The sequence below is a fragment of the Equus przewalskii genome, chromosome 6, assembly GCF_037783145.1.
Source record: "Equus przewalskii isolate Varuska chromosome 6, EquPr2, whole genome shotgun sequence".
NCBI lineage: Eukaryota > Metazoa > Chordata > Mammalia > Perissodactyla > Equidae > Equus > Equus przewalskii.
In genome coordinates, this window is record NC_091836.1 from 433,901 (window position 1) to 459,886 (window position 25,986).

The window sequence follows — 25,986 nt, forward strand, 5'->3', positions numbered from 1 at the left end:
GCACAACTCTTTAAATAACTGTGTTTTGCAAGGCCCGGCCTGAGCGGGTGACCTCTCTCTCCGGGAGGCACTGGTGGGGGGGGTGGGGGGTGGGAGGGTGTGGCCCGGGATCCCTCCCCGCCCCCCTAGCCAGGTCCCAACGACCACCCAGCGCCCCCCCATCCCCGCCCCGGTCCCTGCCTGGGAATGCCTTTCCCCCGGGGTTGTCATAAAGTGGGGGTAGGGGCCGAGGACAAAGGGCTCTTGGGGGGAGGGGTCTGGAGGGGGTGGGCGGCACCAGCTGAGGGTTAATGGCGGCCACTGGGGGCCCGGGCCCGGCCCAGGGGGGCCCTGGGGTTCCCACCTGCCCCCTCCACCAGCCGCAGCGTGGAGACCTGCCCCGCTCCCCTCCCCCACCCGGCGACCCGGAAGGGTCATTAAACCCAGCAGGCCGGGAGGGGGGGGGTGGGGGGGAGTGGCTTCCTCTGGCCTCTTCCTTCTGCCCCCCAAAGAGGGGGGGCGTTGCCTGGAGCGTTTCCGTGGGGAGGGGGGGTCTCTCTTGAAGTTGTCAAAGGTGGGGGAGGGGCGGCGGACCGGGGCGAGACACTGGGCCAGAAATGTCCCCTCAGCACTTCTTGGGGCTGGGGGGTGGGGGGGGGCGGCGCTGCCAGGCCCCGGGGTGGGGGGCTGGGTGCCGTTTTCTGCCTCCCAGGACGAGCCTCCGCTGGTCACTCTCCAGCCCTGTGGCCTCTGAGAGGGTCTTTGTGCCCTGGAACCCCTCCCCTGCTGGACACCCAGGTCCTATGGGGACACGTCTCTCCCCCCTTCCCCACAGGGGCCCCCCCGACCCACCCAGTCCCCGTCCAGCTGGGAGCCCAGGGGGTCTGGGTGAAGGGTGTGCAGTCCAGGAAGGCCGAGGGCCACCCGGCTGCCCCTGGCTCTGCAGGGCCCCTCTCTGACGGACGAGGCTGGGGGGTCTACACTGGAAGGCTCCCCACTCTGGGTGGGATCAGGCTGCTGTTTCAGGCCACCAGAGGGGTTGGGAGGGCGCCCAGCCTGGTGTCTGAGCATCAGCCAGCTGCCAGGAGCCTCTGCCCCCGGGCTGGCCCTTCCCGCGTGGGGCCGTCTGCCCCAGGAGCGGCTTGCGAGCCTCTGGGGTCCCTTTGCTGGGTTAGGGGCGGCCTCCTGGGTCCCCCCTGCCCCCCGCTGTCCCCGTGGTGTGCCATCTGGGGTGTCCCTGCCGGGCCTGTCGGGTTCTGCCTGGTCTGTTTTATTGGCGGCCTGGGCGGGTGGGGGTGTGGCCGGGGTTGGGCGGGGGGCTGGGGCGGGATGGCGTCCTCTCATCTCCCGGTGGTGCCGGGCTGGGCCGGGTTCCGGGGCGTCCCTCGCCGGAGCCCCCGCGAGGCCCTGATAGTCAGGGTTGTCGGTGGTCCGAGAGGACCCCAGGCTCGGGGCAGAGCGCCTGGCATCCTGGGAGGCCGGCCCCACTTGGGGTCCCCAGGGGCCGGGGGACTCCCCCAGAGAGAGTGCGTGGGGCGGTGGGGGAGCCTCCCAGACCCGGGTTTGAACCCCAGCCCGCGTGTGTCCTCCGCAGGGCTTCTCCGAGCCTCGCTTCCTCGTCTGTAAAATGGAGACCCGCGGGCGCCCCCGTCCTTAACCGCCCCGGCCCCACCGGGCGCCCCCTTAGCCGTCACAGCCTCGCGGCGTCCCTGCTGAGCACAGAGAGGTGAGCGCTGTCTGGGCGCCCCTTTGCAGACGGGGAAACCGAGGCCTGGAGAGGTGGTGGCTCGGGGACGAGATGAGAGCACGAGTGGGGCAGTTTGGCTCAGGGCCTGTATCCAGCAGGCGCTCAGTCTGCGTCAGCTGTGTCTCTTAGCCTGAGAGAAAGGGGGGTGCCTGAGCCCCCGGGACCGGGCTACACCGGCCTTGGTGCCAACAGCACCTAGAACTCGGAACCGGAACCCGGAACCCTCCTGGATTCCAGCGCCCGGTAGCCAGCCGCGGCCAATCCGAGGCGGGGAGCGCCCTGTCTCCCCCCCGCCTGCTGTTTATGAAGCGGTGATCCAGGCTCTGTCCCGGGAGCTGTGGCCGGCGACCGCGCGCTTCTCTGTGGCCCAGACGGGTGGGGGCCTCCTCGAGACCCTTGGGGAGTGGGGTGCGGGGTGACCCCACTTCCCAGCCCGCTGGAGGGCGGACGGAGGGGGCCGGATGGGGAGGGCTCGCTCCTCCCTCCGCCTCCAGGGAGGCCTCCAGGTTTGCACTCTGTTGGGGCCCGAATGGGAGGGATTTTCCCAGAGGCCTTTGCGGTCGACCTCTGGGGAAGATGGGGACCGAGGAGCCCAGGTGGGGTCTGACGCTGTCTCTTGCCGCCCCCAGGTTTCTGCGAACACGTGAATGAGCCGCATGCCAGCCGCTGCCCCGGCCTGAGAAGGAGGCGCCCCCCCGCCCGCCCGGCGCTGGCATGCCCCGCCAGCCCTCCGCCTGAGCCCGGCGGCCCCCGCCCCCGCCCCCCGCCACCCTGCACTGCCCCGGCTCCCCCGAGGCCCCCACACTGCAGTGCGGCCGGGCCCCCTCCCCGCAGGGGCCGCCCCCCTCCGGCGCCCGGGGCGGCCCGGCCCGCAGGGCCATGAAGCTGCAGGCCGTGATGGAGACCCTCCTACAGCGCCAGCAGCGGGCGCGCCAGGAGCTGGAGGCCCGGCAGCCGCCGCCCGAGCCCCCCGCCGGCCCCCCGGCCCGCGCCCGGGCCGCCCCCGAGGAGGACAGGGAGCCGGAGCACGCCCGGATGCAGCGCGCGCAGATGGCCGCGCTGGCCGCCATGCGGGCCGCCGCCGCGGGCCTCGGTCACCCGGCCAGCCCCGGCGGCTCCGAGGACGGGCCCCTCGGCTCTGAGGACGAGGACACGGCCCGGGAGGGGGCCCCCGGCTCGCCCGCCCCACCCGGCCGAGGCAGGGAGGCCCCGGGACCCGCCGAGGGCGACAGGCACTTCGAGGACGTGGGCTCCGACGATGAGCTGTGAGTTGGGGTTGTGGACTGAGCGAGAGTTTAATGAGCGCTTACTGTATACCAGGCAGCTGGGGGCCCTGGGGACACGGCCGTAAAGGAAGGACAGACCCTCTGTCCCCCTGAGCGCCGAAGCTGGCACCATCCCGTAGAAGTTTCCAGTGACGGTGGCCACGTTCACATGCGCGTAGAGTTGGGGAGCCGCCAGTCCTGACGGCTGCTGAGCGCTCAAAACGCGGCCGGTGCAGCCGGGGGTCCGAGTCTGTAGCTTTATTTCATCTTAGTTTCAGGGGAACCGGCCGCATGTGGCCGTCGGTTGGCCCCTCTGGGTCCGACGCAGGCCCTGAGCCGGGCGCTGGCGAGCCCCGGGTGGGATCCTTCTGGAAGGACGTTTAACAAGCAGAGAAGCCCGGGGGACGTGGGTGTGATCAGGGGGCTGCTGAGAAAGCAGAGCAGAGGGGCGGTGGAACGGTGTGCCTGGAGGAGGGAACAGCGTGAGCAAAGGTCCTGGGGCAGGAAGCGCTTGGCATTTTCAAGGCCTACAAGGAGGCCTTGGGGGAGAGGCAGGCGGGGGCTGGGGTCCACAGGGGTCCCCGGAATTGGGAAGCAGAGTGTGGCCAGGCCCTGAGCAGGGGGTGCTCACAGGCCCTCTGGGCAGCCGGAGCAGCTGGTCAGAGAGGGAAACCGAGGCTGGGACGGGGAGCAGGGCGGCCCGGGGCCGTGCCTGACCTGTGCCCTCTGCCCGCTCCAGGAAGCCGAAATGGGAGGAGGAGGAGGAGGAGGAGGAGCTGGAGGAAGAGCTGGGGGATGAGGACGAGGACGAGGACGAGGACGAAGAGGAGGACTACGAGGATGAGGAGGGGCTCGGGCCCCCCGGCGCCACCGGCCTGGGCCCCGCAGCCCTGTTCCCCCGCAAGGCCCCGCCGCCCCAGGCCTTCCGCGGAGACGGCGGGCCGCGCGCGCTGGGCGGCCAGGAGCGGCCCGGAGGCGGGCCGGCGCCCCCCGGGGGGGCCGCACACACGGCGCCGCCCCTGCAGCCGCCCGACCACGGGGACTGGACGTACGAGGAGCAGTTCAAGCAGGTGGGCCGGGGCGCGCGGCCGCGGTGGGCGTCGGGGGCGCGGTCGGAGGGCTCGGCGGTGGCGGGGAGCCCGGGCCCTGGGGGCCGCGTGGCCGTGGACGGCGTGGACAGACGGTGGCTCCGCGGGCGGGCGGGCGGCCGGGGCAGAGGAAGTGGCCGGCGGGCGGGGGGCCTTTGAAGTGGGGCCGCGCGGGGGCCGGGCAGATGGAGACCAGATGGCGGCCCCGCTCGCATTCCAGCCGCGGCCAGCTGGGCCCTGCCCGACCTCCGGCGGTGGTGGCGGCGGCTCTGGCCTCGGCCGGGCTCGTCGGGCGGCCCCGTCGGGACGCTGGCCCCCAGGACCGACCGTGAGCCCCCCCCACCCCGGGACGGAGCGCGAGGCCGGGGCGGGAGGCAGCTTCGAGGAACGCGCGGGCGGGGCGGCCTGGCCTCGGGCCGGGTGCTGGCACGCGGATGGCGGTGCGGCCGGTGGAGTGGCAGACGTCACCGTCACCTCCTCAGGGCGTGGCGCCCGCGTGCGGACGCCAGCCTGAGCCTCACCCGCCCCCTGCCTCAGTTTCCCTCCCCGTCTGAAGGAGATGCTTGGCCGGCTGGGTGGCTGCATCTGTCTGGCGGACGAGGAGAACCGAGGCGCGGTGCTGGGGTGTCGGGGTGTTGGGGGGCCCCTCAGCTCCCGGGATCTTGGGCTCGAAATAACACGAAGGGGCCCTTTGTGGGGAGGTCTGTTGACTCGCTCGCCGCATCCTTGCCGTCGGCCCAGGCGGGCGACACCCCTGGCCTCACAGGGTCACGGCCGGGCCCAGAAGGAGGGACGAGGCCGTGTGGCCCTTGTGGGGTCAGAGGTCGCCAGGACCCCCGGCCATGCCCGGCGGCCCAACGCCGACAGGAGGGGGGTTTGGGTGGCCGGCCTGGCCGGGACGAGGGGTCAGATGCCCTGACCCCAGAGCCCTCTCGGCGTGTCAGGAACAAAGGGCCGTAGGAGCCATTGTCCACTTGTCAGACGAGATGATGATGTCTGGAGATGCCCAGGGTCGGGCTCGGGTGGGGAAACTGAGGCCAGAGCGGGCAGGGAGCACCCACCACCAGAGGCCCCGCTCCCCTGCTGTGGGTGGAGCGGGTCGGTCAGCAGGTGGGTCGTGTTTAAGGTTGTGGGGCGATGCCACGCAGTCCGGCAATTTTCGCTGGGAGGCGGGAGGCCCTCGGGTGGGACGTTCGGGCCGAGCCTGTGGGAGCAGGAGCCGGGCTCAAACCGAGGAGACGGCCGTGCAAAGGCCCCGGGGTAGAAGCGGGCTACGCTCGTGTGTGGAGGCCGGATGCCACCGGGCCTCGCGGAACGGGGCGGGAGGGGACCCCAGACGCCGGGGCTGAGGGAGGTTGTGGGCAGGCGGGATCCTATTCCCGGCCCGTCTGCGGCGGGTCCAGCTGCCGGCGCTGCCCTCGCGCCCAGCTGGCCAGGCACCTGCGCAGCCAGTGTCAACAGTGGCCTGGGCCCAGCCGGCCGGCAGATGTCGGCCGTGTTGACTCTGGCGCCCGCCCCACCCCCTTCCTGGCACGTGGCAGCCGGGCCGGCCGGCCGCCCACTTGGCACCGCGTCCGTCTCTTCCTCCGCGGTCTTGGCAGGGCCTGGGGCCGCCTTCCGCCCGCAAACCCTCGACAGCCGGGACATCCCGCCGTCGGCCCCGGGGCTGGGGGGCAGCCAGGCCGGGGAGGGGCCGGAGCCACGGGCTCGGAGCCACGAATGTTTCCTTGAAGACCCGGAAGCTCGCGGCCGTGGTGCTGGACGCGCACTGGGGGAGCCGGCTGGGGATCGGGGTGCATCGCGGGCGGTAATTAGGATCTTGGCCTCCCGGCATCGAATGTGGCATCCCGGTGACCTCCTGGGGGCTTCCTGTCGCCGGCACGGCCGCGCCTGGGCTCTGGGACGCGCCACCGTGCGGCTTGAAGCCGGCGGGCTCTTAATCACAGATCTTCAGCCGCTTGTGGATTCGAATCCTTAGTCTCAACAACTCATGTGAACGTGGGGTCTTTTAACAGCTTTATTGATGGGAAATTCACGTAATTTACCCACCGAAAGTGTGTCACGGAGTAGTTTTTAGTGTATTCGTAGGGTTGAGCAGTTGTCGTCTCTATGTAATTCCAGAACATTCCATCCCCCAAAATGAACCCCGACCCTCCCAGCCCCTGGCCCCCACGAGCCTGCTCTCTGTCTGTGGATCTGCCTGTTCTGGATGTTTCCCATCAATGGGGTCACACACCGTGTGTCCTTCTGTGTCTGCGTCTCTCCCTGAGCGTCGTGTGTCCATCCACGTGCAGCCGTGTCAGGGCCTCGCTCCTCTTCCCGGCTGCGTAATATTCCAGCGTGTGGACGGACACGTGTGTGGGTCCGTCATCTGTTGGTGGCACTCTGGTCGTGTCCACACCGGCTGTCGTGAGTCGTGCCGCGGGGACACGCGTGTGCACAGGCCTGTGTGTGGGCGTGTTTTCAGTGTCCTCGGACACACACCCGGGAGTGGAATTGCTGGGTCGGGTGGCGACTCTGTTCCCCCTTCTGGGGACCTGCTGACTCGTCTGCGGCCGCTGCCCCGTCTGACGTTCCCGCCGGCCGTGCTCGGGGCTCCGGTGGACGCCCGCGGCTGTGACCGGGACTCTGGCCGTCTCGCCGTCGGTTTGGTTTTGCGTTAAATGTCGCGATGTTTCCCGCTGCCCGAGGTGACGTCCACTCACGGCGTCACGTGGCGACGCGGAGGTGACGGTTCTGGCTGACGTTGTCGCCTGGCTGGTGTGAGCGTCTCATGGATCCTCCCTGGATCCCACGGTGGGGAGGGGTTGCTTCCATTGTGCAGATGGGGAAACTGAGGCACGGAGTGGTGCAGTCACATGGGGCAGGTGTCAGAGCGGGGATTTGACCTCGAGGGTCGGCCCGCTGTGTGGTTTGGGGCAGCCTGGGGGCCTCTCTGAGCCTCTGTTTCCTCTGTCTGAGATGGGGCCGCTGGTCCGGGGCCGAGGCCCGTCTTGTCTCGTTCCTTCTGGGCCTTTCAGCTCCCAGTTTCTTTAATTTTGGGAAACACCTCAATACATTTTCCGCTCCATCTTTGATCCCAGAAATAGCGCTTGATCCCACTCTTGTAGGGAGAAGAAATGGAACATTCCAGCCACCCCCGGCCGCGGGTTTTCCGGGCCTTTCTCTATCCGTTGACGCCCAGAGATGTGGTGTTGTCACCCAGCGTCTCTGTTGTGTCGGAATGTTCCGGGTCTTTGCAGCTACGGCTGTTTCCCCTGTGGGGCCGACCCTGGCACTCGGGTCTGTTTTCCTGCCGTGTCCCCATTGTAGACGATACACGGTGGACGTCTTTGGGTTCACAGGGGGGCCCGGGGCGGGGTGGGGATGGGCAGCTGGCGTGGCAGACATCTGCTGTGTCCCGCCTGGGAACCCTGCAGGCTGGCAGGAGCCAGAGTGGAATGGAGGCAATCCCAGCCCTGAGGGTGGGGGCTGGGCTGGAGGAATGGGGTTGAGGAGAAGGCTTCCCCGACGAATGGGTTTTGCAGATGGGGCTTTGCGGGATGTGTAGGAGTTCGCCAGATGGACAGAGAAGGATGGGGTCTGTGTCTTGGAGCGGTGTGGCTGGAACATAAAGGGGGTCGAGTCGGGCTGGACAAACCAAAGGTGGGCTCGAAGCAGGGGAGCCTTGACGGGATTTGGAGCCGGGGAGGCAGAGAGGTTGGGAGGACCCTTCTGGGGTCCACGAGCCAGGGAGGACGGGAAGAGACCAGCACTTCTGCGGGGCCGGGGGAGAAGGACGGGGATGTCCCGGGGGAGGAGTGTGGCCCGGGCGGAGGCCTGAGGTCAGGCTCTGGGTTCTGAGCCCCGCGACCTTCAGCTGGTGCGCCCGAGGCAGAGCGGGCCGGGGACCAGGCCCCGTGGGTCCCGTGGGCCGGCTCAGGCGCCGGGCGTCTTCCCGGGGTGCCGGGAGCCCCGGCTGCGTGTGGCGGGAGGCGGGGCGGGTGCCGGGGAGCCCCTCGGGAGCCCGGCCGTCCCCGCCCGGGCAGCGCCCGCCTCATCAAAGGCACTGTGGCTGCTGGCGCGGAGCCAGCCGGGCCGAGGCGGGCGGGGGGGGGGCGGCCCTGGCATCGTGCCCCCGCCCGTGCCAGCCCTGGGAACAGCACTGACTCAGCCGGAAGAGCCTTATCTGGCCGCGCGCAGCCACCCGGCCGCCCGGTCACGCCGTGGGGTCACCGCCGCGGTGTCCTGGCCCCACGCCCGCCGCCGGCTACCCGGCCTGGTGGCTGCCGCCCAGCGCCCGGCCCGCCCCACGCTCCCTAATAACACACGCGGCCGCCGAGGGAGCGCCCGGTGCCCCGGGTCAGGGGTGGGCGTGGGCGAGCCGCGTGGGGGCCGGCGGCTGACGTGGGCGTGGGGACGTGGCCGGCGGCGGGTGGTCCCCTTGGGCGTTGTGCGCGGGCACCGTGGCTCACGCGTCCCCGTGTCTGGTGTGGTTTACGTGTGCACCGCGTGACGTGGACGTGTCCTGAGTGTGGCCCGGGGTCTGGACACCCTCACGGGGGCGTGTCGATGCCGGCGCCTCGCACGCTCGCCGTGTCTGTACCTGACGGGGCGACGGCCCCGTGGCTGTTTGTTTGCACGTTGCACGTGGCTGCGGGGGGCTCGGTTCCTTCTTCTGGTCACACGCTGCTGTGTGATGTTGGGCAGGAGCACGCCCTCTCTGATCCAGAGGGGATGCTGGGCAGGCTCGGCCCACTCTGTGCCTCGATTTCCCCTCCTGACACAGAGACCTTTCAACTCCCTGAGCTTCCTGACCTCACAGCCGCCACCACCCGGGGTGACTCGTGGGGGCGCCCGCCTCTCTGCGACGGCCCAGCACCCCCATTTCCATTCACGTCGCCCGGCCGGTGGTGGGGAGGCTCCCAGCTGGGTCGGGGGTCCCGGCAGGCGGGTGGGCACGCGTGGGGGCGGGGCGCCGACCGCCCCTTCTCCGCCCGCCCGGCCGTGCGCAACCGGAGGACAATCGGGGGTCACGGGGTTAAACGGTAACCAATCTGGCCATTGAAGGCCGGGCGCTCAGGGCCGGCGGGGGTCTCGAGGGGCCGGGGGCGGGGGGATCGAGGTCGCCCTGCGGCGGGGTGACCCCGAGCCCGGGCAGCGTGTCCTGAGAGGGGGACGGACGCAGAGCAGGGGCCGCGCGACCTCGAGGCAGGAGGGACCCTCCGTGGACCGTCCCCCGGGGTCGGTTCGGGGCAGCGCGTGTCCCCGCGTGTGTGCCCGTCTCAGCCGGTCCGGCCGTCGGGCCTGGGGATGCGGCTGTGAACCCGACGGACGGAGGTGGCCGCGGGCGGAGGGGGCGTGGGCGGCCGAGGGCGGGCGCGTCCGTCTGTGCGTCCGAGTCCGGGTGGCGCCTCGCGGGGTCGGGGTCCCCCCCCGATGGAGGCCGAGAGCTGGGGGGCTGTGACCCTGTGACCTGCAAGGCCCCTCCGGTTGGTCCCCACGCCGGCCACCGGGCTGCGCGGCTCCTGGAGAGGAAACGGGGCCTGAGGTCGCCTCCGGGGTCGTTTGGCTCTTTGATGTCGTCGCAGCTGTGCCCACCTCCCACCGGGCCTCAGTTTCCTCGTCTGTGAAGCCCCCCCAGGAGAGTCCGTTCCGGAACTTTCCGGGGCACCCGGGCTCGTCTGCAGGAGGACACCCAGGGGGATGTTTAATTTCGGGGCCCCGGGACCCCGTCCAAAATGCCCCAAAAGCAGCCTGGATGCCGACGTCGTAATTGCTGGGCTGGGAGAACATTCTGGATCTTTGGCTTCTGGCCCTGAGGCCCCCCCACCCGCCGCCCCGCGTGGTCTTCCCAGAGCTGCCCGGGGGCTCGGTCCTGAGTCCTTTCAGTGGACGGGCCCCGCGTGGCTGGCGGTCTGCTCCGCGGTGGGGTCGCCGGCTTTGAGTGTCCTGTGCCGCCTCCTCCGGGCAGCCTTCCCAGAAGCATCCTCCTCCCGCCCCCGGCTCCCGTCATCCCAGGTGCGTCCTCCATGTCAGGCCCGCTGGTGGCCCCGTGGGCCTCAGTTTCCCCGGCTGTGACACGGGGCTGGCGGGCGACCCACCTGGTCTTCACCCCCATCTTCCTGGAGCCGGACCCTCCGCCCTGCACGGTCGGCCTCCACAGTCCCCGGGGGCGCCCCGCCCGCCCACAGATGAGAAGACGGAGGGTCAGGGTGGCCCTGGTCCCACAAAGGCCCGGCCCGGACAGGGGTCCAGCCTCAGGGCCGTTTCCCCGGAACACGCGGCCCGGAAATCCAGGAAGAAGCCGCTTTGAGCGTCGGCCCGGCCTGTGGGACTCGCCTCTGAGCTCTTTATTAATATCCGCGGTGGGTGGGGTGCCGTGTCGTCCGAGGGGGACGCGCGCCGGGCGGGGGGGGGGGCGCCCAGCGGACAGATGTTCCGGCCCTGCCCAGAATCACTTCCCCAATTTCCCGCGAGCCCGGGGGGCCCCTCGGCATCTGCGTGGAGGAGGCCGCTGACGGGAAACGAAAGGGCCGCGTGGCCGGCGGGCGGGGGTGCCCCCGGGGGTCAGGTGCACCCGAGGGCGGCCGGTGGGAAGAGCCTCAAGTCGCCCGGCGGGCATGGATTAAGCGCCTGCTGTATGCGGGCAGCCGGGGAGCGACCCTGCCCGTCCCGGGTCCCGTTCCCTCGCGCCGTCTCCCCGCCGGCCGGGGGCTCCTGAGGGGCGTCCGGGTCCCTCTTGGGCTCCCCGCGTCCCCAGCGTCCAACACGGGCCTTGACATACAGCAGGCGCCTAATAACGGCGGCACGTCGGCCGCCCCGGCCGCAGCCCCGTGGCCGCCATCTCCTCCGGGTCCCGTTGTGGGAGTTTCCAGAACAGAAAAAAGCCTCAGATGCAAACCCCCCAGTGCCCGGCCGGCCTTCTGAGATGGGTAAACTGAGGCCTGGGTGCAGGCGGGGAGGGTTCCGGATTCCGTGTCCTTCTGCCCGCAGCCGACCTCTTCCCGCAGCCCCAGCGCCGATCCAGCCTCACTCATTGTCCGTCTGTCCGTCCCGGCTCTGGGGTCCCCGTGGGGAGGGGGCGTGACCTCGGGCCGCGGAAAACGGGGCGCAAAACGCCTGATGTGAGGCTGGTCCCCGGGCGCGTGCGGAGCCCTCCCCGCCTCAGTTTCCCCATGTGGGAGCCGCCCCGCCCGCCCTCTCCCAGCAGCCCTGGGCGTTTCGTGAACGGGGGAGGCCGGGCCCCCAGGGACGCGCTCCGGCCCACCTGGCCTGGCAACGGCCGCGGGCGCTGAGTCATCTCGAGGGCACAGGGGCCCCGCCAGGCCCCATAGTGGGAGCAGGGGCTTTATCAGGGCCGAGGGCGAGGCCGGCGGAGGATGGGCTGCAGGGGGCGAGGCCCCGGTGTCCGCTCTCCTCCGTTCGCTGGTGGGCGCCTGCTGTATACCGGGAGCCGCGTCTGCACCCACCGAGCCCGATTCTGCCCTCAGGGGCTCACATCTGGGTGGGAGAAAGTCGAGAAAGAAACTGTCCCAAAATAAGCTCATGGCCAGGTGACCGTGACCGAAGCTGGGGCGTGGGGAGCAGGGAGTGTGACCGCAGGGCTGCCCCGGCCTGTGGGCCGGTGCCTGGGGGTCAAGCCAGCTGCGCGAGTTAAAGAGGCTGGAGCTGGAGGAAGGGACTCCGTGGGGGGGGGGGGGACCAGCACGTGCAAAGGCCCTGGGGCAGGAGCGGGTGTGGGGAGCAGCGAGCTGCCCGTGTGGCTGGAGTGAAGTGAGTGAGCAGGAGACGAGCTGGAGACGTAGTCAGGGGACCAGCTGCCTGGAAGTTTGGGGTTTCTCCTGAGAGCAATAGGGAGCCACAGGTGGCTTTTGAGCAGGGGGCACACAGCCTGATCTTGACGTAAAGATTTTAAAGCCCCTCGGACCCGGCACCCCGGGAGGCCACCAGGAGGAAGCGTTGTCGTCTGATGCAGCGCCCCTGTTGCTGTGAGTGTTTCTGGGAGGGGGGGTCGGGCGTGAGAACCGGCTGAGCCGGCCTCTCGACTTTGTCTCTCGAAGTTTCACTCTGTTGACAGGTTACGAGGAATCAGTTCTCGTCCAAAACCCCAAAGGGGGAGAAATAGGTGCGATTAGACACTCGAGCTCTTAGCACGATTCACGGCGCATGAATCCTGAGAAGGTGGAACAGCCCAGATGTCCGTCCACCGAGGATGGACACACACGTGTGCACCCACACGCGTGTCCACACACACGCATGGCCATCCACACGCTGGACTATTACGCAGCCGTGAAGAGGAGCGAGGCCCTGACAAAGCTGCACATGCCAGGGGCTGGGGGGGGGGGTGGGGGTGACTGTTGATGAGGACGGGGCTGCTTTTGGGGTGATGGAATGTTCTGGAATGTTCTGGAATGAGATAGTCGTGCTGGTTGCACAACGTTGTGAATATACTAAATGCCATTGACCTGTACGCTTTAAAATGGTGAATTCTGGGACTGGCCCGGTGTCACGGTGGTTAAGTTCTCATGTTCTGCTTTAGCGGCCCAGGGTCCGCAGGTTCGGATCCCGGGCGCAGACCTGGCACCGCTCATCAAGCCACACCATCGCAGCGTCCTACATAAAATAGAGAAAGATTGTAACTGATGTTAGCTCGGGGCCAATCTTCCTCACCAAAAAAAAAAAAAAAGTGAATTCTATGTTTTGTGAATTTCACCTCCATAAACATCTTCCTAAAGATTTGGAGGGAAGCAGGTGAGGTTCGAGCTCCGGCCCCGAGGCCCCGCCCGCGGTGCCATCTGTTTGTCCCCTCTGACCCTCAGCCGTGGGAGTCGCCAGGCCGGCCCCGGGGGGGCGCGGGGGCCCGTCGGGCTGTGGCAGACACGTCCCCGTGGAGGAGGACGACCCCGGGTCCCCGTCAGCCATGCCGGATGGGCCGAGCGCGCCGTCCCAGAGCCTTCCCGTCCGCGGGCGTCCCTGCCGTTTCCGCGTTGGCCCCGATCTGGGTCCCGTCCGGGACGGCCGCCTCCCCCCGGGTCCCCCGCCGGCCCAGTGGCCGCGGCCCGTCCCGAGGTGGGGCCCCACGGACTTTGAAGCCGCCGGGGTGGCGGGAGGGGGCCCGAGCAGACACCGTGAAGGGGACAAAGGTTGTCCTTGGGGCCCCGCGGGCGGGAGGGCGGTTTCTTTACAGCCTGGGCCCCTCGGCCTTGGGCCGGACGCCGCCCTGCGCTCCCCCCGCGGCTGCCGGGGACCCACATCGCTGCCCAGCTGGGGCGTCTGGTGGCGCCGCGACCTGTGCCGGGCCCTCTGGGGGAGGGTTTGCCGGTGGCCACAGGGCCTTGTCCTCCTGACCGACCTGCAGGCTGCGGGCTGGGCCGGGGGACCCCACAACGCCAGGGTCATCTTGGCCTGGTCAGCACTGTCGCCCCGCTGACCCCGGCCGTGGTGGTGAAGATGCTCACCATTCCGGGGACCCCCCTCCCCGCCCGCGGCTCCCACCCCCTCGGGGGCTCCCCACACCCCTGCGCCGGCCGAGCCTCGGTGGTAAAGCAGAGGCAGGGCTGAGGGGGGGGAGGAACAGCATTTCAGGAGCAGGAACAGCCCGTGCAAAGGCCCTGAGGTGAGGGCGGTCACGCCTGGCTGGGGAAGCGGGGACGAGGCCGTGGCTGGAGCGGAGGGAGGCGATGGCCAGCGTGAGAGGCGAGGTCTCTGGGGCCGATGGGAGCCATGGGGGACTGCGGGGCCGGTGGGACGTGGAAAAGTCCCTCTGGCTGCTGAGTCGGGGGGGAGGCGGAGAGGGGCTGTCAGTCCCATGTGCTCTGTGCCTCGGTTTCCCCTTCTGTGAAGTGGGTGGTGCTGGGGACGAGAAGATGGGCACGTGGGCCGCCCGACCTTGGTACCTGGGGGATAGACGCCCCCCACGGCCGAGCCGGGTAGGAGCTGGGCCCGACCCGGGGACCCCGCCCACCGCCCGGGAAGGGAGCCGCGCACTCAGGGGCACGCCTGGGACTCGGGGCGGCCGGGCGGTCCAGCCCATGTCACCCTGAGAAGTCAAGGTCCTTTTAACGAGCGTTTATTAAGCAACTGCTGTATGTCCAGTTCTGGGCAGAGTTGGGAACAGCATTCCAGGTGGGAGGAACGGCCAGCGCAGAGGCCGGGAGGTGGGGCCACGCGCCTGGCAGTTTGAGGAGCAGCGCGGCCGGGGCGAGGGGCCCACGGTGGGGTGGGGTCTTCGGGTCAGGCAGGGGCCGGAGCGAGACCCCCGTGGTCAGAGTGGCCCAGGCCCGGCCCGGGAAATCAGGCTGCGGGCAGGGCGGGGTGGGCCGCTCCTCTTGGCCCTCAGCCCGCGGGAGGGGTTTCCGGAAGTTTCCCCCGTCCCCAGCCCGGGTTTGCGGCTCCAGGTCTGGCAGCACCGACGCGCCCTCTGGTCCAGCCGTGGAGGGGCCGGGGCTCTGCGGCGACATGTCGTGCGTGGCCCAGCTCTGTGACCTGAGAGCCTGGTGGTGACGGGCAGCCGGGCCTGGTGCCCTCAGGGGGGGCCTGGACACCGCCATGGGGGCTCTCGACACCGTTCCCTCATCCCTGGGGCCTGGCGGGCGGGACACGCCCCTCAGGGGTGCGGAACTTGGGGCCGTAGCCCCATAAAGTCGGGCGGCCTTTACTGCTGGCTTTGTTGGCCGCCCGCAGCAACGGCCATTAAAGCCGCTCCTCCCCCCGCGGCTGGGGGCCCTGCGCGGCCCCCTTTACGGCCCAGCACAATGCCCCGCCGCGGGGGGTCTGACCATCCCGCTCACTCCGCCCACCATTTGGCCTGGGGGTTAACGGCTCCCCCCTCCGCCGAGCCAGCCCCCTCTGCCTGCGGGTCACGGGGCAGCTGGTTGCCACCCTTTGCCTCAGTTTCCCCACCTGGAATACAGGGGTCCCAATGGTTACCAGGCACCGAGGGTGAAGCTGTCACGCACTGTTCCCAAAAGATGGGGAAACTGAGGCAGGAGGGGCCCTGCGGTCTCTCGTGGGGGCCGGGCCAGGGAGGAGGGTTCAGGCAGGGTGGAGCCCCCTCATCAGGAGGGTCCTGAGGTTCTCCGGCCCCTGAACGGGCTTCCCAGGTTGGCCGTAACAGATGACCGTGAGCCCGGGGGCCTAGATCATCGGGATGTCCGGGCTCACGGCAGGCAGGGCCGGGGTCCCCCGGGGTCCCTCCTGCCTCCTCCGGCCTCCGGGGGCCCCACGTCCCTGGGCTGTGGCTGCATCGCCCCGATCCTGCCTCCGTGGTCATGTGGCCTCGCCAGTGTCCCTGTGTCCTTCTTCTTATAAGAACGCCCCCTGGGGCCGGCCCGGTGGCGCAGTGGTTAAGTTCACACGTTCCGCTTTGGCGGCCTGGGGTTCCCCAAGTTCGGATCCCGGGTGTGGACATGGCACCGCTCGGCAAGCCGTGCTGTGGTGGGCGTCCCACATATAAAGTAGAGGAAGATGGGCACAGATGTTAGTTCAGGGCCAGTCTTCCTCAGCAAAAAAAAAAAAAAAAAAAAGAACGCCCCTCACTGGACTGAGGGCCGCCCAGCTCATCTGAAACAACCTCATCTTAACCGACGACAACATCCCAAAGGCCCCGTTTCCAGATGAGGCCCCATTCCGAGGTTCCGGGGGGACGAAAATCAGGGGGCACCTGCCGTCTCGGGCGAGGCCCCCATGAGTCTGTCTGGTCTCGGTCTCGGCCACGTAATGAGCATTGATTAGGCAACTGCTGTGTGCCCAGGTCAACACACAGGCAGGAAGACACAGTCCTGACGTCCCTGGGGCGGAGGACCGACCAGACCGCAGTGGGCGCCCAGCGGCTCGGGGATGGGAGGCCGGGCGGGCGGGGTGGGGTGTGGGTGCCCGGGGCGCACGGGGCGGGGGGCAGGGACGAGGCCCCTCGTGGGCTCACCCCCCGGGAAGAGCCACCTGCAGGCCCCACCCCCCAGGCCGCGGGAAACGCGGGGCCTCCCCCCTCGCCGGCCGCCATAAATCAGCGCTGGAATGCGGCCGGCCGGCCTGGCCAGGCACGGCCGAGACAAAGGCCCGGCCTCGACCACCCAGGTCTGCGCTCCGGCTGCCCCCGGCCCAGGCCCCCGGAGGCCCCACTTTCTCTCCATTGCACAGATGGGGAAACTGAGGCGCAGGGAGGGGCAAGATGGCCGAGGGGTGGCCAGCCCCGAGGACCCCGCGTCCCCAGGCCCCCGCCATGTCCCGTGCAGCCGGAGCTGGGCGTTGGCTCATTCTTGGGCCCTGATGACGGATTACCCCGGGCCGGGGCTGATTGGTGGTTTCAAGGCCCCCCACGGCCGCCTTCCCTGGAGCTTAATTTGAAGCTTGCGCTCAGCTGCGGCCCCTGGGCGGATCCCCCCCAACTCCCCTCTCTAATTATCTCTGCTGACTTCCTGCCCGCCAGCACCTGGGAGCCGACGGTCGGCGCGGCCAGGGACCCCCTGCCCCCCGGGACCCCAGAGAACCCCGACAGGCCGGGCCTCGCCTCCCTCTGTGCCTCAGTTTCCTCTTCTGCCAAATGGGGCCGTCTCTCGGGGTGGGGAAGGGCATCGGGGGACGTGTCTGGACGCTGGTGGGGGTCCCGGGGGGTCTGGGGTCGGGACTGTCCCTGCCGGCAGCCGCCTCGGTCGGCCCCCCCACCCCCTCCGCACGATGTGGACGCGGCGCCCGAGCCCCGGTGCCGACTGACCGTCCCGCCCCCTCCCCACCCCCCCGCCCCGCAGCTTTACGAACTGGACGGCGACCCCAAGAGGAAGGAGTTCCTGGACGACCTGTTCAGCTTCATGCAGAAGCGAGGTGAGGCCCGGCCGCCGGGACGTCGCGGGAAGCGGGCCCGGCCGGTCAGAGCGGCAGTGAGTTCCCCGTGGCTGGAGGCATCCAAGAGGTTTTTGACCCGGGGGTGGGGCCCGGCCCGGCCTGGAGCGTCTAAGTGGGCTCCTTGGCCTGGAACTGACTGTCCAGACCCCCTCCCTGGCTGCTGAGATGCGGGGGCCGTGGGGTCCCACAGAGTCCTGGCTCCCAGGACCCCCCACCGCAGGGCCGGCCTCTCTGGGGGGAGCGGGGTTGGGTCCCGGGCGGGCTTCTCGGCCCTTGTGGCCTGCAGACGGGGTCCTGCGGGCGCTGGTGCGAGGTTTGGGCCCCGGCCGGCCCCTCCTCTGCTCCCTCCAGGGGCCTCAGTTTCCCCATCTGTAAGAGTCCCCACCATGTGGCAGCACCCCAGACATGCTGAGTGCTGGCCCGCATTGATTGAGCACCAATGGTGTACTGGGCCCGGCCCACCCTCAGTCCCCCCAGGTCGGGGGTCCTCAGTAGGGAAACTGAGGCCCAGGCACCAGACAGGCCAGGGCCCCAGCCCTGGAGGGTTTCGGGGACATTCATGGTGAGCCGGACCCCGAGAGGTCAAGGGGCAGCCGGGGGTCAGCTTGGGGCTGCCCTGCCGGCCAGCGGGACGGGGTTCCCCGAGCGCCCGCTGCAGGGTGGGGCTCACTTCTCTGACCCCCGACAGCCCATGGGGGGGTGACAGTCCCCGCCGTTCAGGGAAGGAAACTGAGGCCGGGAAGGGCGCCCGGCCGGAGCACAGAGGCAGGAAGGGGTGGGGACGGCGGGCACGGGTCCGGGGCCACGGCAGGCCCAGCCCCCCGCTCTGTCCAGGCCGCGCAGCCCCTCCCTCGCCCGCAGCTTCTGTAAACACGGCCCGGGCGGCGGAAGGGGATGAAGCCGCCACGTTAACCCCTCCCGCGCCGGCGTCCACACGGCGTCCCGGGCTGGGGGGCCCCTCTCCTGCTATCTCGAGGCCCCGGCCAGGCCGCTGCCCATCATGTGGTCAGGGGGACCCTCCCCCGCCCGCTTTATCGGTCCGTCCACACCTGCCCGACCCCTCCCGCCCCCGAGTGTAGGTGAGGCTGGGGCCGCGGTCGGGCCTGTCTGGTTCCTGGCCTCACCGGGCGCTGAGGGTCTCTGTCCAGCTCTACCTCCCTCGCCAAGCCAGGTGCTCCTGGAGGGCAGGAATCACAAACTCCTACACATCCCTCAAAACCCAGCTCCCAGGTCCCCTCTCCTGCCATCTTCTTGGACCCTCGCCCTCTGTCACTGGGGGCCTGTGGGGCTGAGAGTCTGTCAGACGCCCCCCTTCACGCTGGGCCCCGCGTCCTGCATCCCACAGGCCGCTTCCCCGTCACTCCAGAGGGAAAGGAATCTTTTTTCCTCCTTATCACAAAGGAAAAGCCCCCAACTGAATCTTTCTGCGAATTCTCGGGGGCTGGAAAGGTGGGAGGGGTCCTGCCTGCACCCCATCCTCCCGCCGTTTCCTTGACGACCTCTCCACCCTTCCTTATCGCCCCCTCGGCCCGGCCCGGCCTCCATCCATGGGGCTCTGTGGCTGCCCAGCCCCCGCTCCTTCTGTAAACATCCGTCCAGGCCCGGCGGCTGCACGGGAGGCCCGAGGGCGGAGGATCTCGGTGTGATTCCCTCTGTTCTTTCCCCCCACCAGGCTCTGCCCGAGCCAGTGTCCTGGGTGGGCGGGCTCAGGGTGGGTGTGCTCAGGGCGAGTGCTGAGGGTGGAGGGGTTCAGGGCAGGTGTGCTCAGGGTGCGTGGGCCCTGACGCTTGGCTGTCTTCTCTTCTCTCCCTCTTGGACTGAAGGATGGACTCGGGCCGGGTGGGGGGGTCTGAGGTCCGTCTTCCTCCGTCCCCTCCAGGTTGTCACTGGGGATTTGACAGCCCAGGAAGGACCTGGAAGCGGCCAGGGGTGGTGGGAGGTGGTTGTGGGATGTCTGGCTTCCGGGGAGCCGGGGTCCAGAGGTGGAGGGGGCGGCGTCCAGGCCGGGGCGGGCGAGCTGGGCCTTCCTCCCCCGGGTCACGGCCTGGGGCCTCGGGGGCCGTCGGCCCACACTGCTGTTTGTTGAGCGCCTGCTGTGTGCCAGGCTGGGCGCAGGGGACCCAGGTGGGCGGAAGAGGGGCAGCCCCCCAATCCTGGGCCAGCCCCCCTCCAGGGCAGCCCCCCGCCCGCTCTCCGGCTGCGGATGAACCGGCCGCGCGGCCCCCGGGGCCTGGAGGCAGCGGCCTCCGGGACCGAGCTGGCGCTTTGGCGGCTGTTGCTCTTGGTGACGGAGCAGCAATAACCAGGGCCGCGTCCCAGGTGTGACCCCGGTGGCCCCGCAGCGGCTCCCTCCTCTCTGACCCCCCGGGGAGATCCGTGCTAAGCCCAAGTCACCGATGGAGAAACTGAGGCAGAGCCGCCTTCTTGGTGCTCTCCGCAGCCGGCGTCTCCTCAGGGTGACCCTGCCCCCAGGAGACACCGGGGGACGTCTGGGGACATCTGTGGGTGTCACACTGGGGGGGCCCCTGGCATCGAGTGGGTGGGGCCAGGGACGGCCCCACAGAGTGACCTGCCCGATGTCACAGTGCCGGGGGGACCTCGCTCTGGACTGACGTGTCAGCCCCGGACTTGGCGTCCGCTGGGTGTCGGCCCCCGGCCCCTGGCGCCAGCGGCCCCGCCTCACCCTCCCCCGTCGTGCCCCCCGCAGGGACGCCCGTGAACCGGATCCCCATCATGGCCAAGCAGGTGCTGGACCTGTTCATGCTGTACGTGCTGGTGACGGAGAAGGGCGGCCTGGTGGAGGTCATCAACAAGAAGCTGTGGCGGGAGATCACCAAGGGCCTCAACCTGCCCACCTCCATCACCAGCGCCGCCTTCACCCTGCGGACCCAGTGAGTGCCGCCGCCGCCAGCCGGGATCCCAAGGGTGTCCCGAGCAGAGGGCATGGCACGTGCAAAGGGCCTGAGGCAGGAAGGACCCAGGGTGGCCGGGGAAGGGGCAGCCGGACAGACCACGGAGGCACGATGGGGCCACGTGACACGTCTGAGTCCTGAGAACACGAATTGAGTCTTGATGAAGCAGGAGGTTGTTGTGGGGATGGGGGCCACGTCGTGGGGACGAGCATTGAGACGGAGGGAACAGCATGAACAAAGGCCACAGCTCTGAGGGCCACCAAGTGATTCCCGGGTGACGGCATGATGGGGATGGGGAGGGGGTGCCATGGCGGGGTTTTGGGGCCACAGGTGACGTCCCAGGCGCCATCCTGTCCCCTCACTGCCCCCCATCCCCCGCACACACAGGTACATGAAGTACCTGTACCCCTACGAGTGTGAGAAGCGGGGCCTCAGCAACCCCAACGAGCTGCAGGCCGCCATCGACAGCAACCGGCGGGAGGGCCGGCGCCAGAGCTTCGGGGGCTCGCTCTTCACCTACTCGCCGAGCGGGGCCCACAGCATGCTCTCCTCGCCCAAGCTGCCCGTGTCCTCCCTGGGCCTGGCCGCCAGCACCAACGGCAGCTCCATCACCCCGGCCCCCAAGATCAAGAAGGGTAAGAGGCAGCCGGGGGGCCGTGGGCTGGGGGCCGGGCGTTGACTCGCCTCCAGCCTTTTCCCCCCTCTGGGTGACCAGGATGAGAAACCCCCAGGTTGGCGTGGAGGAGGGAGGCCCATCTGCCCTCACTGTGCCCACTGCAGACATTACTAATCAATCACCATTTTTCCAAACCCCAATCCCACCGCACACAGACATTACTAATCAATCCATTCCCCCCATCCCACCCCTTGGCAGACATCACTAATCAATAGGTCTTTCTCCAGTTCTGCTCCGACGCAGACATTACAAATCGAGCACAGTGCTCCCGTCTCATGCCCCCCCTGCAGACATGACTAGTCAATCCCTGTGTTCCCGGGTCCACGCTGCGGCAGACATTATTAATCGAGTGCTGTACTCTTTCCTGACGCTGTGGCAGGCATTGCTAATCAATCGCGGTAGCGTGCGTCCCCGTTAATTAAGGTTTTTCCAGTCCTTGCCCGTGACAGACAGTCCTAGTTGATCACCGTGTCGCTCTCCCTCTGAGCTTTAGGATCCTTCTCACGCCCCCAGCAGATGCCAGCGAGAGGGTGTGTGGGTCTGTCGACCCGACCCCGTGGCCGTCCCTGGAGCTAGTGCTGGGCGCCCACCGCCCCTTTCTGAGCCCGCTTTCTTTGTGGGTAAAGTGGGGGAGGGTTACCCCTTCCTTGTAGAGTTTGGGGAGCCGTCAGGGTGGAGAGTGCCCGGCGGGCCCCGGCCTGGGTTTGCAGATGCCTGACAGACCCCTGTCCCAGGTCCCCGTCCGCGGCAGGCATCACCCATCAATCACAGTCTTCTCTCCCGCTGAGCCTCTGAATCCTTCCTAACACAGAAGCACCAACAGCACACGTGGCAGCTGGCCTCACGCAGGTCCGAGGTCCCATGTCTCCTCTGCCACACGGGCCGTGACTTGACTCCCTGCTTCCTGGGGTCAGCCCGAGGGTCTGAGCTGATCCCATGGTGCCCTGAAAACGTAGGACTGGGTCAGATCTGAGGTGAAGGGGGTCTCGCTGACTTTAGCTCATTCGGTCCTCTGTGGGCCTCAGTTTACCCCCCAGTCTTGGGTGTTCCTGGAATACCCATCAGTGGTTATGGAGATCCACCCGTGCTGAAGCCGGGGAAGACGGGGGTGGGAAGAATCGGGGGTTGTGATCCCGGGGAGCTCACGAGGGGCCCAGGAAGCGATAAGCAACAGTGGGAGGTCCACGGTGACGGGATGCTGGCTGGAGACGGTCCGAGGGGGCTCCTGAGGAGGTGGCGTTTCAGCTGAGACGGAAGAGGGAGGCAAAGGGGAGGACGGTGCAGAAACTCCACAGCGGGGGGCCCGGCAGCCACGAAAGTTGGAAGGTTGGAGTGGGGACCCGGCACGTAGAGGCAGCGCCAAGCGTCCAGGGATAGAAGGGGGAGGAAGAGTCAGGAGAAGAAGAGACAGCGGGTCCCAGTGGGACCGGTGTGTGGGAACAGCCGGGACATTCGTTTCAACCGAGGAAAAGGGGAATGGGGAGGAGCCGACTCTGGGGTTCTGGGTTCGAGCCCAGCTCAGCCTCTCTGCAGCTCTGTGGCCTGGGGAAAGTTAGCCGCCCTCTCTGGGCCTCGGTTTCCTCCCCTGTGAAATGGGGATGAGTGTCCGGGTGGGCTTGGGGTTGTTGAGACGGCCCCTCCAGGTGATTCGTGTTAATTGCTCTAGACGAGCCGTGTTGGGCCCTCGGCGTAACTAGTGATCTATGTGATGTGTTAGACGCTGCTGTGGGCTCTCTCGGTGGCACGAACGCCACCCACTACCATAGTTCTGTTACTGCAACCGGTGTTGTTACGTCCTCGCCAGTATTACCGTCATCATGCCTGAGAGTAGGAAGGATTTTATAGGCCTTGTGTCTGTTCAAAAGCCTATGCACTTCCCTGGAGCGGAAGTGAGCTCCCCATCGGTGGAGGTATTCAAGAGGGTGCACATTCCTGCCTCGGAAGGAAGGTGGGGCTGGGCCACCTCAGTTCCCTCCCAGCCACTGACTCCTGTTCTCCCCTGTCTAGAGGAGGATTCGGCCATCCCTATCACGGTCCCCAGCCGCCTGCCAGTCTCCCTGGCGGGCCACCCCGTGGTGGCGGCCCAGGCGGCCGCGGTGCAGGCGGCAGCAGCCCAGGCAGCCGTGGCGGCTCAGGCGGCTGCGTTGGAGCAGCTTCGGGAGAAGCTGGAGTCCGGGGAGCCTCCTGAGAAGAAGATGGCCCTGGTGGCCGATGAGCAGCAACGGCTCATGCAGCGAGCCCTGCAGCAGAACTTCCTGGCCATGACAGCCCAGCTGCCCATGAGCATTCGTATCAACAGCCAAGGTATCCACCCCCCGGCACCCAGACACTCCGTGCTTCCTGCCTGTGTCACAAAGTAAGGGCCTCAGAGCCAACATATGTTAAGAGTGCCTAGAAATCAATAAGAAAAAAAAAAGGCAGACCAACCAATGGAAGCAACGGGTAGCTGTGACTAGTAAATTCAGATGCAAAGCTGTTCAACTCCGTCTGGTTGGGGATCTTCAAGCTAACAAGGGAGGAAATTTTTCACCCATCAGAGTTTGATAATATCAGGCACATGGTCATGCGTCGCAGAACGATGGGGACGTGTTCTGAGAAATGCGTCGTTAGGCGATTTTGTTGTGTGCACGTTGCAGGGTGCACTTACACAAACCTAGATGGTGCAGCCCACTGCACACCTAGGCTGTGTGGTCTCGATCTCATGGGACCACTGTGGGGTGTGTGCTCCACCGTTAACCGAAAGGTCGTTATGCGGCGTGTGACCGTAGGAGGATGTATAGTGAAGGCTTGAAGCAATGTGTGTGTCCATCAGTGGCGGAACGAACGGGTCACCTCTGGACCACTTTGCGGCCATTATAAAGAGTGAGATGATGTGGGTGTGCTGACATCTCTTAAGACTTAGAATCAGGGGCCGGCCCAGTGGCATAGGGGTTAAGTTCATGCTCCACTTCGCCAGCCTGGGTTTCACAGGTTCGGATCCCGGGCCTGGACCTACGCACTGCTTATCAGCCACGCTGTGGTAGGCGTCCCACATAAAATAGAAGCAGATTAGCAGCAGAGGTTAGCTCAGCGCCAATCTTCCTCACCAAAAAAAAAAAAAAGGGGAGGAGGGAACATAATCACAGAAAAAGCAAATTTTAGACAAATGCATTCGTGCTCAGTAAGCATTTATGGAGTACCCACTGTGTGCGCTGGTGACAGACACAGTCCACACCTCGGCGGAGCTAGAAGTCCGGCGAGGGTGACGGCCGGGATGCAGATGGTCACACGGACTCCTTTAGGAGGACGGATGACGGGTTTTCTTGTCCCCGCAGCCTCCGAGAGCCGCCAGGACTCAGCCTCGAACTTGAGCAGCACGAACGGCAGCAACAGTATTAGCATGTCCGTGGAGATTAACGGGATCGTCTACACAGGTAGGCGCCCGGGCCCGCCCACCGTCCTCCCAGGTTAACTGGGGGGGTGGGGGGCGTCCAGGGCCTCCCCCCCGCCCCCCGAGCCTGGTAACAATGTAGCGCAGTCAGCGGGTTTTTTAAATGCAACAATGTTGCAAAGTTTGCAACAATGTTGCGAAGCTCCGCTGGCAGCGCGTGGTGCGCGCGGCGGCCGCCAGGTGGCGCTGTGGACACGGGGCAGCTGGGTGGCGGCGGCGGGTGGGCCTTGCGGGGGTCAGGGCCCCGGGAGGTCGCTGTCCGGTCATCCGGTGACCCGTGTCCCCTCCTGTCCTTGCACCAGGAGTCCTGTTCGCTCAGCCGCCGGCCCCCACGCCCCCCTCGGCCCCCGGCAAAGGCGGCGGTGGTGGCAGCCGCGCAGGGAACAGCGGGAACAGCAGCGGTGGGGGCAGCGCGGGCGGCCAGGCCGGGCCAGCGGGGCCGTCCACACCGGCCACGTCTTCTACCTCAACTAACTCATTGCCTTAACCACTCCCCACCGCCTCCCCCACCCCGGAGCACCCCCCCCCTCCCCGCCAGACCGGGCAGGGGGTCGAGGTGGGCCACACGGGGGAGGGGCGGCCGGGATGGCGGAAGATACGGGTGGGGAGGGGAGATGTCCGCAGAGGAGCGACAGCTAGCACCAAAAAAAAAAAAAAAGAGAGAGAGAGAAGAAGAAATATATACGTATATATATATAAAGAAAATTTAATAAAACAGGGGGAGACCAAGTAACACTTGAATTACTCAGGTTTCGGACGTCCAGGCCGCAAGCGGAGGAAATGGGAAGAGAGCGAGGGGTCCGCACCCTGGGGCTGCTCCCGCGGCCCTGGGGGACCCGCTCGGACTGGAGTCCGGTGTCCGGTTTGGACCAGTTGCCATGTCAGTCTGATCCTCTTTACCTCGTACATCCCTGCACTGTGCGTTTTCATTTTTGTCTGGTTTTTGTTTTTTTTTTTTTTTTTGCTTTTTTTTTTTTTTTTTCCTCCATCACACACACTCGCCACACCCGGCTCCTTGTGTTGAACGGAACCCCTGAGCCAAGATCGGTTGAAATTTTTTGTTTATTATTATTTTTCTTGTTGCTTTTGGGAATTTTTTTTTTTTTTTTTTAAAGAGCTAGCGATATTCGAACTCTATAGGGTTTTTAAGAGGTCTTGGGGGTTGTGTTTTGTAAATAGTCTATTTTATTCTCGGGGGAGGAATCAAACCTTAGCAAAAGGAGATATATATCTATATATCTATATATTTGTGTTCATTCAGGGAAACTGGACTTGAAAAAGCAAAAAAAAAAAGAAAAAAGAGAAAAATCGGAATACCCCTTTTATTTTTCCCACGACTGATTTGGGGGCGCTGGGGCCTTTCCTGTGGGCGGCGGGGGGGCTGCAGCCAGCAGAGGTGATGAGCTCAGGTGCTGCGGGGGGCGTGGGTGCCGAGTGGCCGTGACGGGGACATCGGCCCTCGTGCCGGCTCTCCCCTCAGGGACCGCCCAGTCTTAATCAGGAAGGAGAAAGTGCTGAAACCCGGTGGAGATGGGGGGGGGCTCCGGCCCGTGGTCCCAGCCCCCAGGCCCCTGTCTCAGGGATGCACGTGGCCTTGTGGGGACTGGCGAGATGGGACCTGGGGTGAGCCGGCCTTAGCTCAGGGCGAGGATTTTGGGGCCACGGCACCCTGCACCCCCTGGCCCCGTCCCGTCTCCTCCAGTTTGTCCCTCCGCTCGGGGCCTCGGCTCCCTGCAGTGACGGTGCCCTCGTTAGTGTGACCCAGCGGGAGAGGCATTGTTGGCAGCCCTGGCAATGGCTCCACCGGGCCGGCTGCACGGCCGTCCCCAGGCCCAGGCCCAGGTGGGCTCTGAGGACTCTTGGCCGCCCTGCCCTCCCGGGTCCCTGGGGACCTGGTGGCATTGGGTGGAGCTGTGCCTCCTGCACGGTGGTGCGTTTTCACTCGCTGGGTCTCGTTCCCTCGGGGGGGGGGGGGCGGGGTCGGTGAACTCGCTGTCCCCAGGGCGGCCCCGAACCTCTAATTGGGCCCTGGGAGCCTGGCCTAACGAGGCCCAGTGGACGCCCTCC

General features: G+C 67.3%; 1 protein-coding gene across 1 annotated transcript; it reads left to right on the forward strand.

Moving 5' to 3' along the window:
- The first annotated feature begins 2,479 nt into the window (after window positions 1–2,479).
- On the forward strand, window positions 2,480–25,052 carry ARID3A (AT-rich interaction domain 3A). Its single transcript, XM_070624656.1, has 8 exons — window positions 2,480–2,991; window positions 3,731–4,061; window positions 16,808–16,880; window positions 19,609–19,792; window positions 20,201–20,448; window positions 22,497–22,793; window positions 23,804–23,902; window positions 24,222–25,052. Exons 1-8 carry the CDS (start codon window positions 2,606–2,608, stop codon window positions 24,404–24,406), a joined length of 1,803 nt encoding a protein of 600 aa, XP_070480757.1. The 5' UTR covers window positions 2,480–2,605; the 3' UTR covers window positions 24,407–25,052.
- Window positions 25,053–25,986: the final 934 nt, after the last annotated feature.

Excerpts from the sequence above, each read along its gene's own strand:
- ARID3A (XM_070624656.1), top strand. The coding sequence starts at position 2,606 with ATGAAGCTGCAGGCCGTGATGGAGACCCTCCTACAGCGCCAGCAGCGG. Across the intron at positions 20,449-22,496 it reads GGCCCCCAAGATCAAGAAGG|AGGAGGATTCGGCCATCCCT; the intron begins GTAAGAGGCAGC and ends TCCCCTGTCTAG. Across the intron at positions 23,903-24,221 it reads TAACGGGATCGTCTACACAG|GAGTCCTGTTCGCTCAGCCG; the intron begins GTAGGCGCCCGG and ends TCCTTGCACCAG.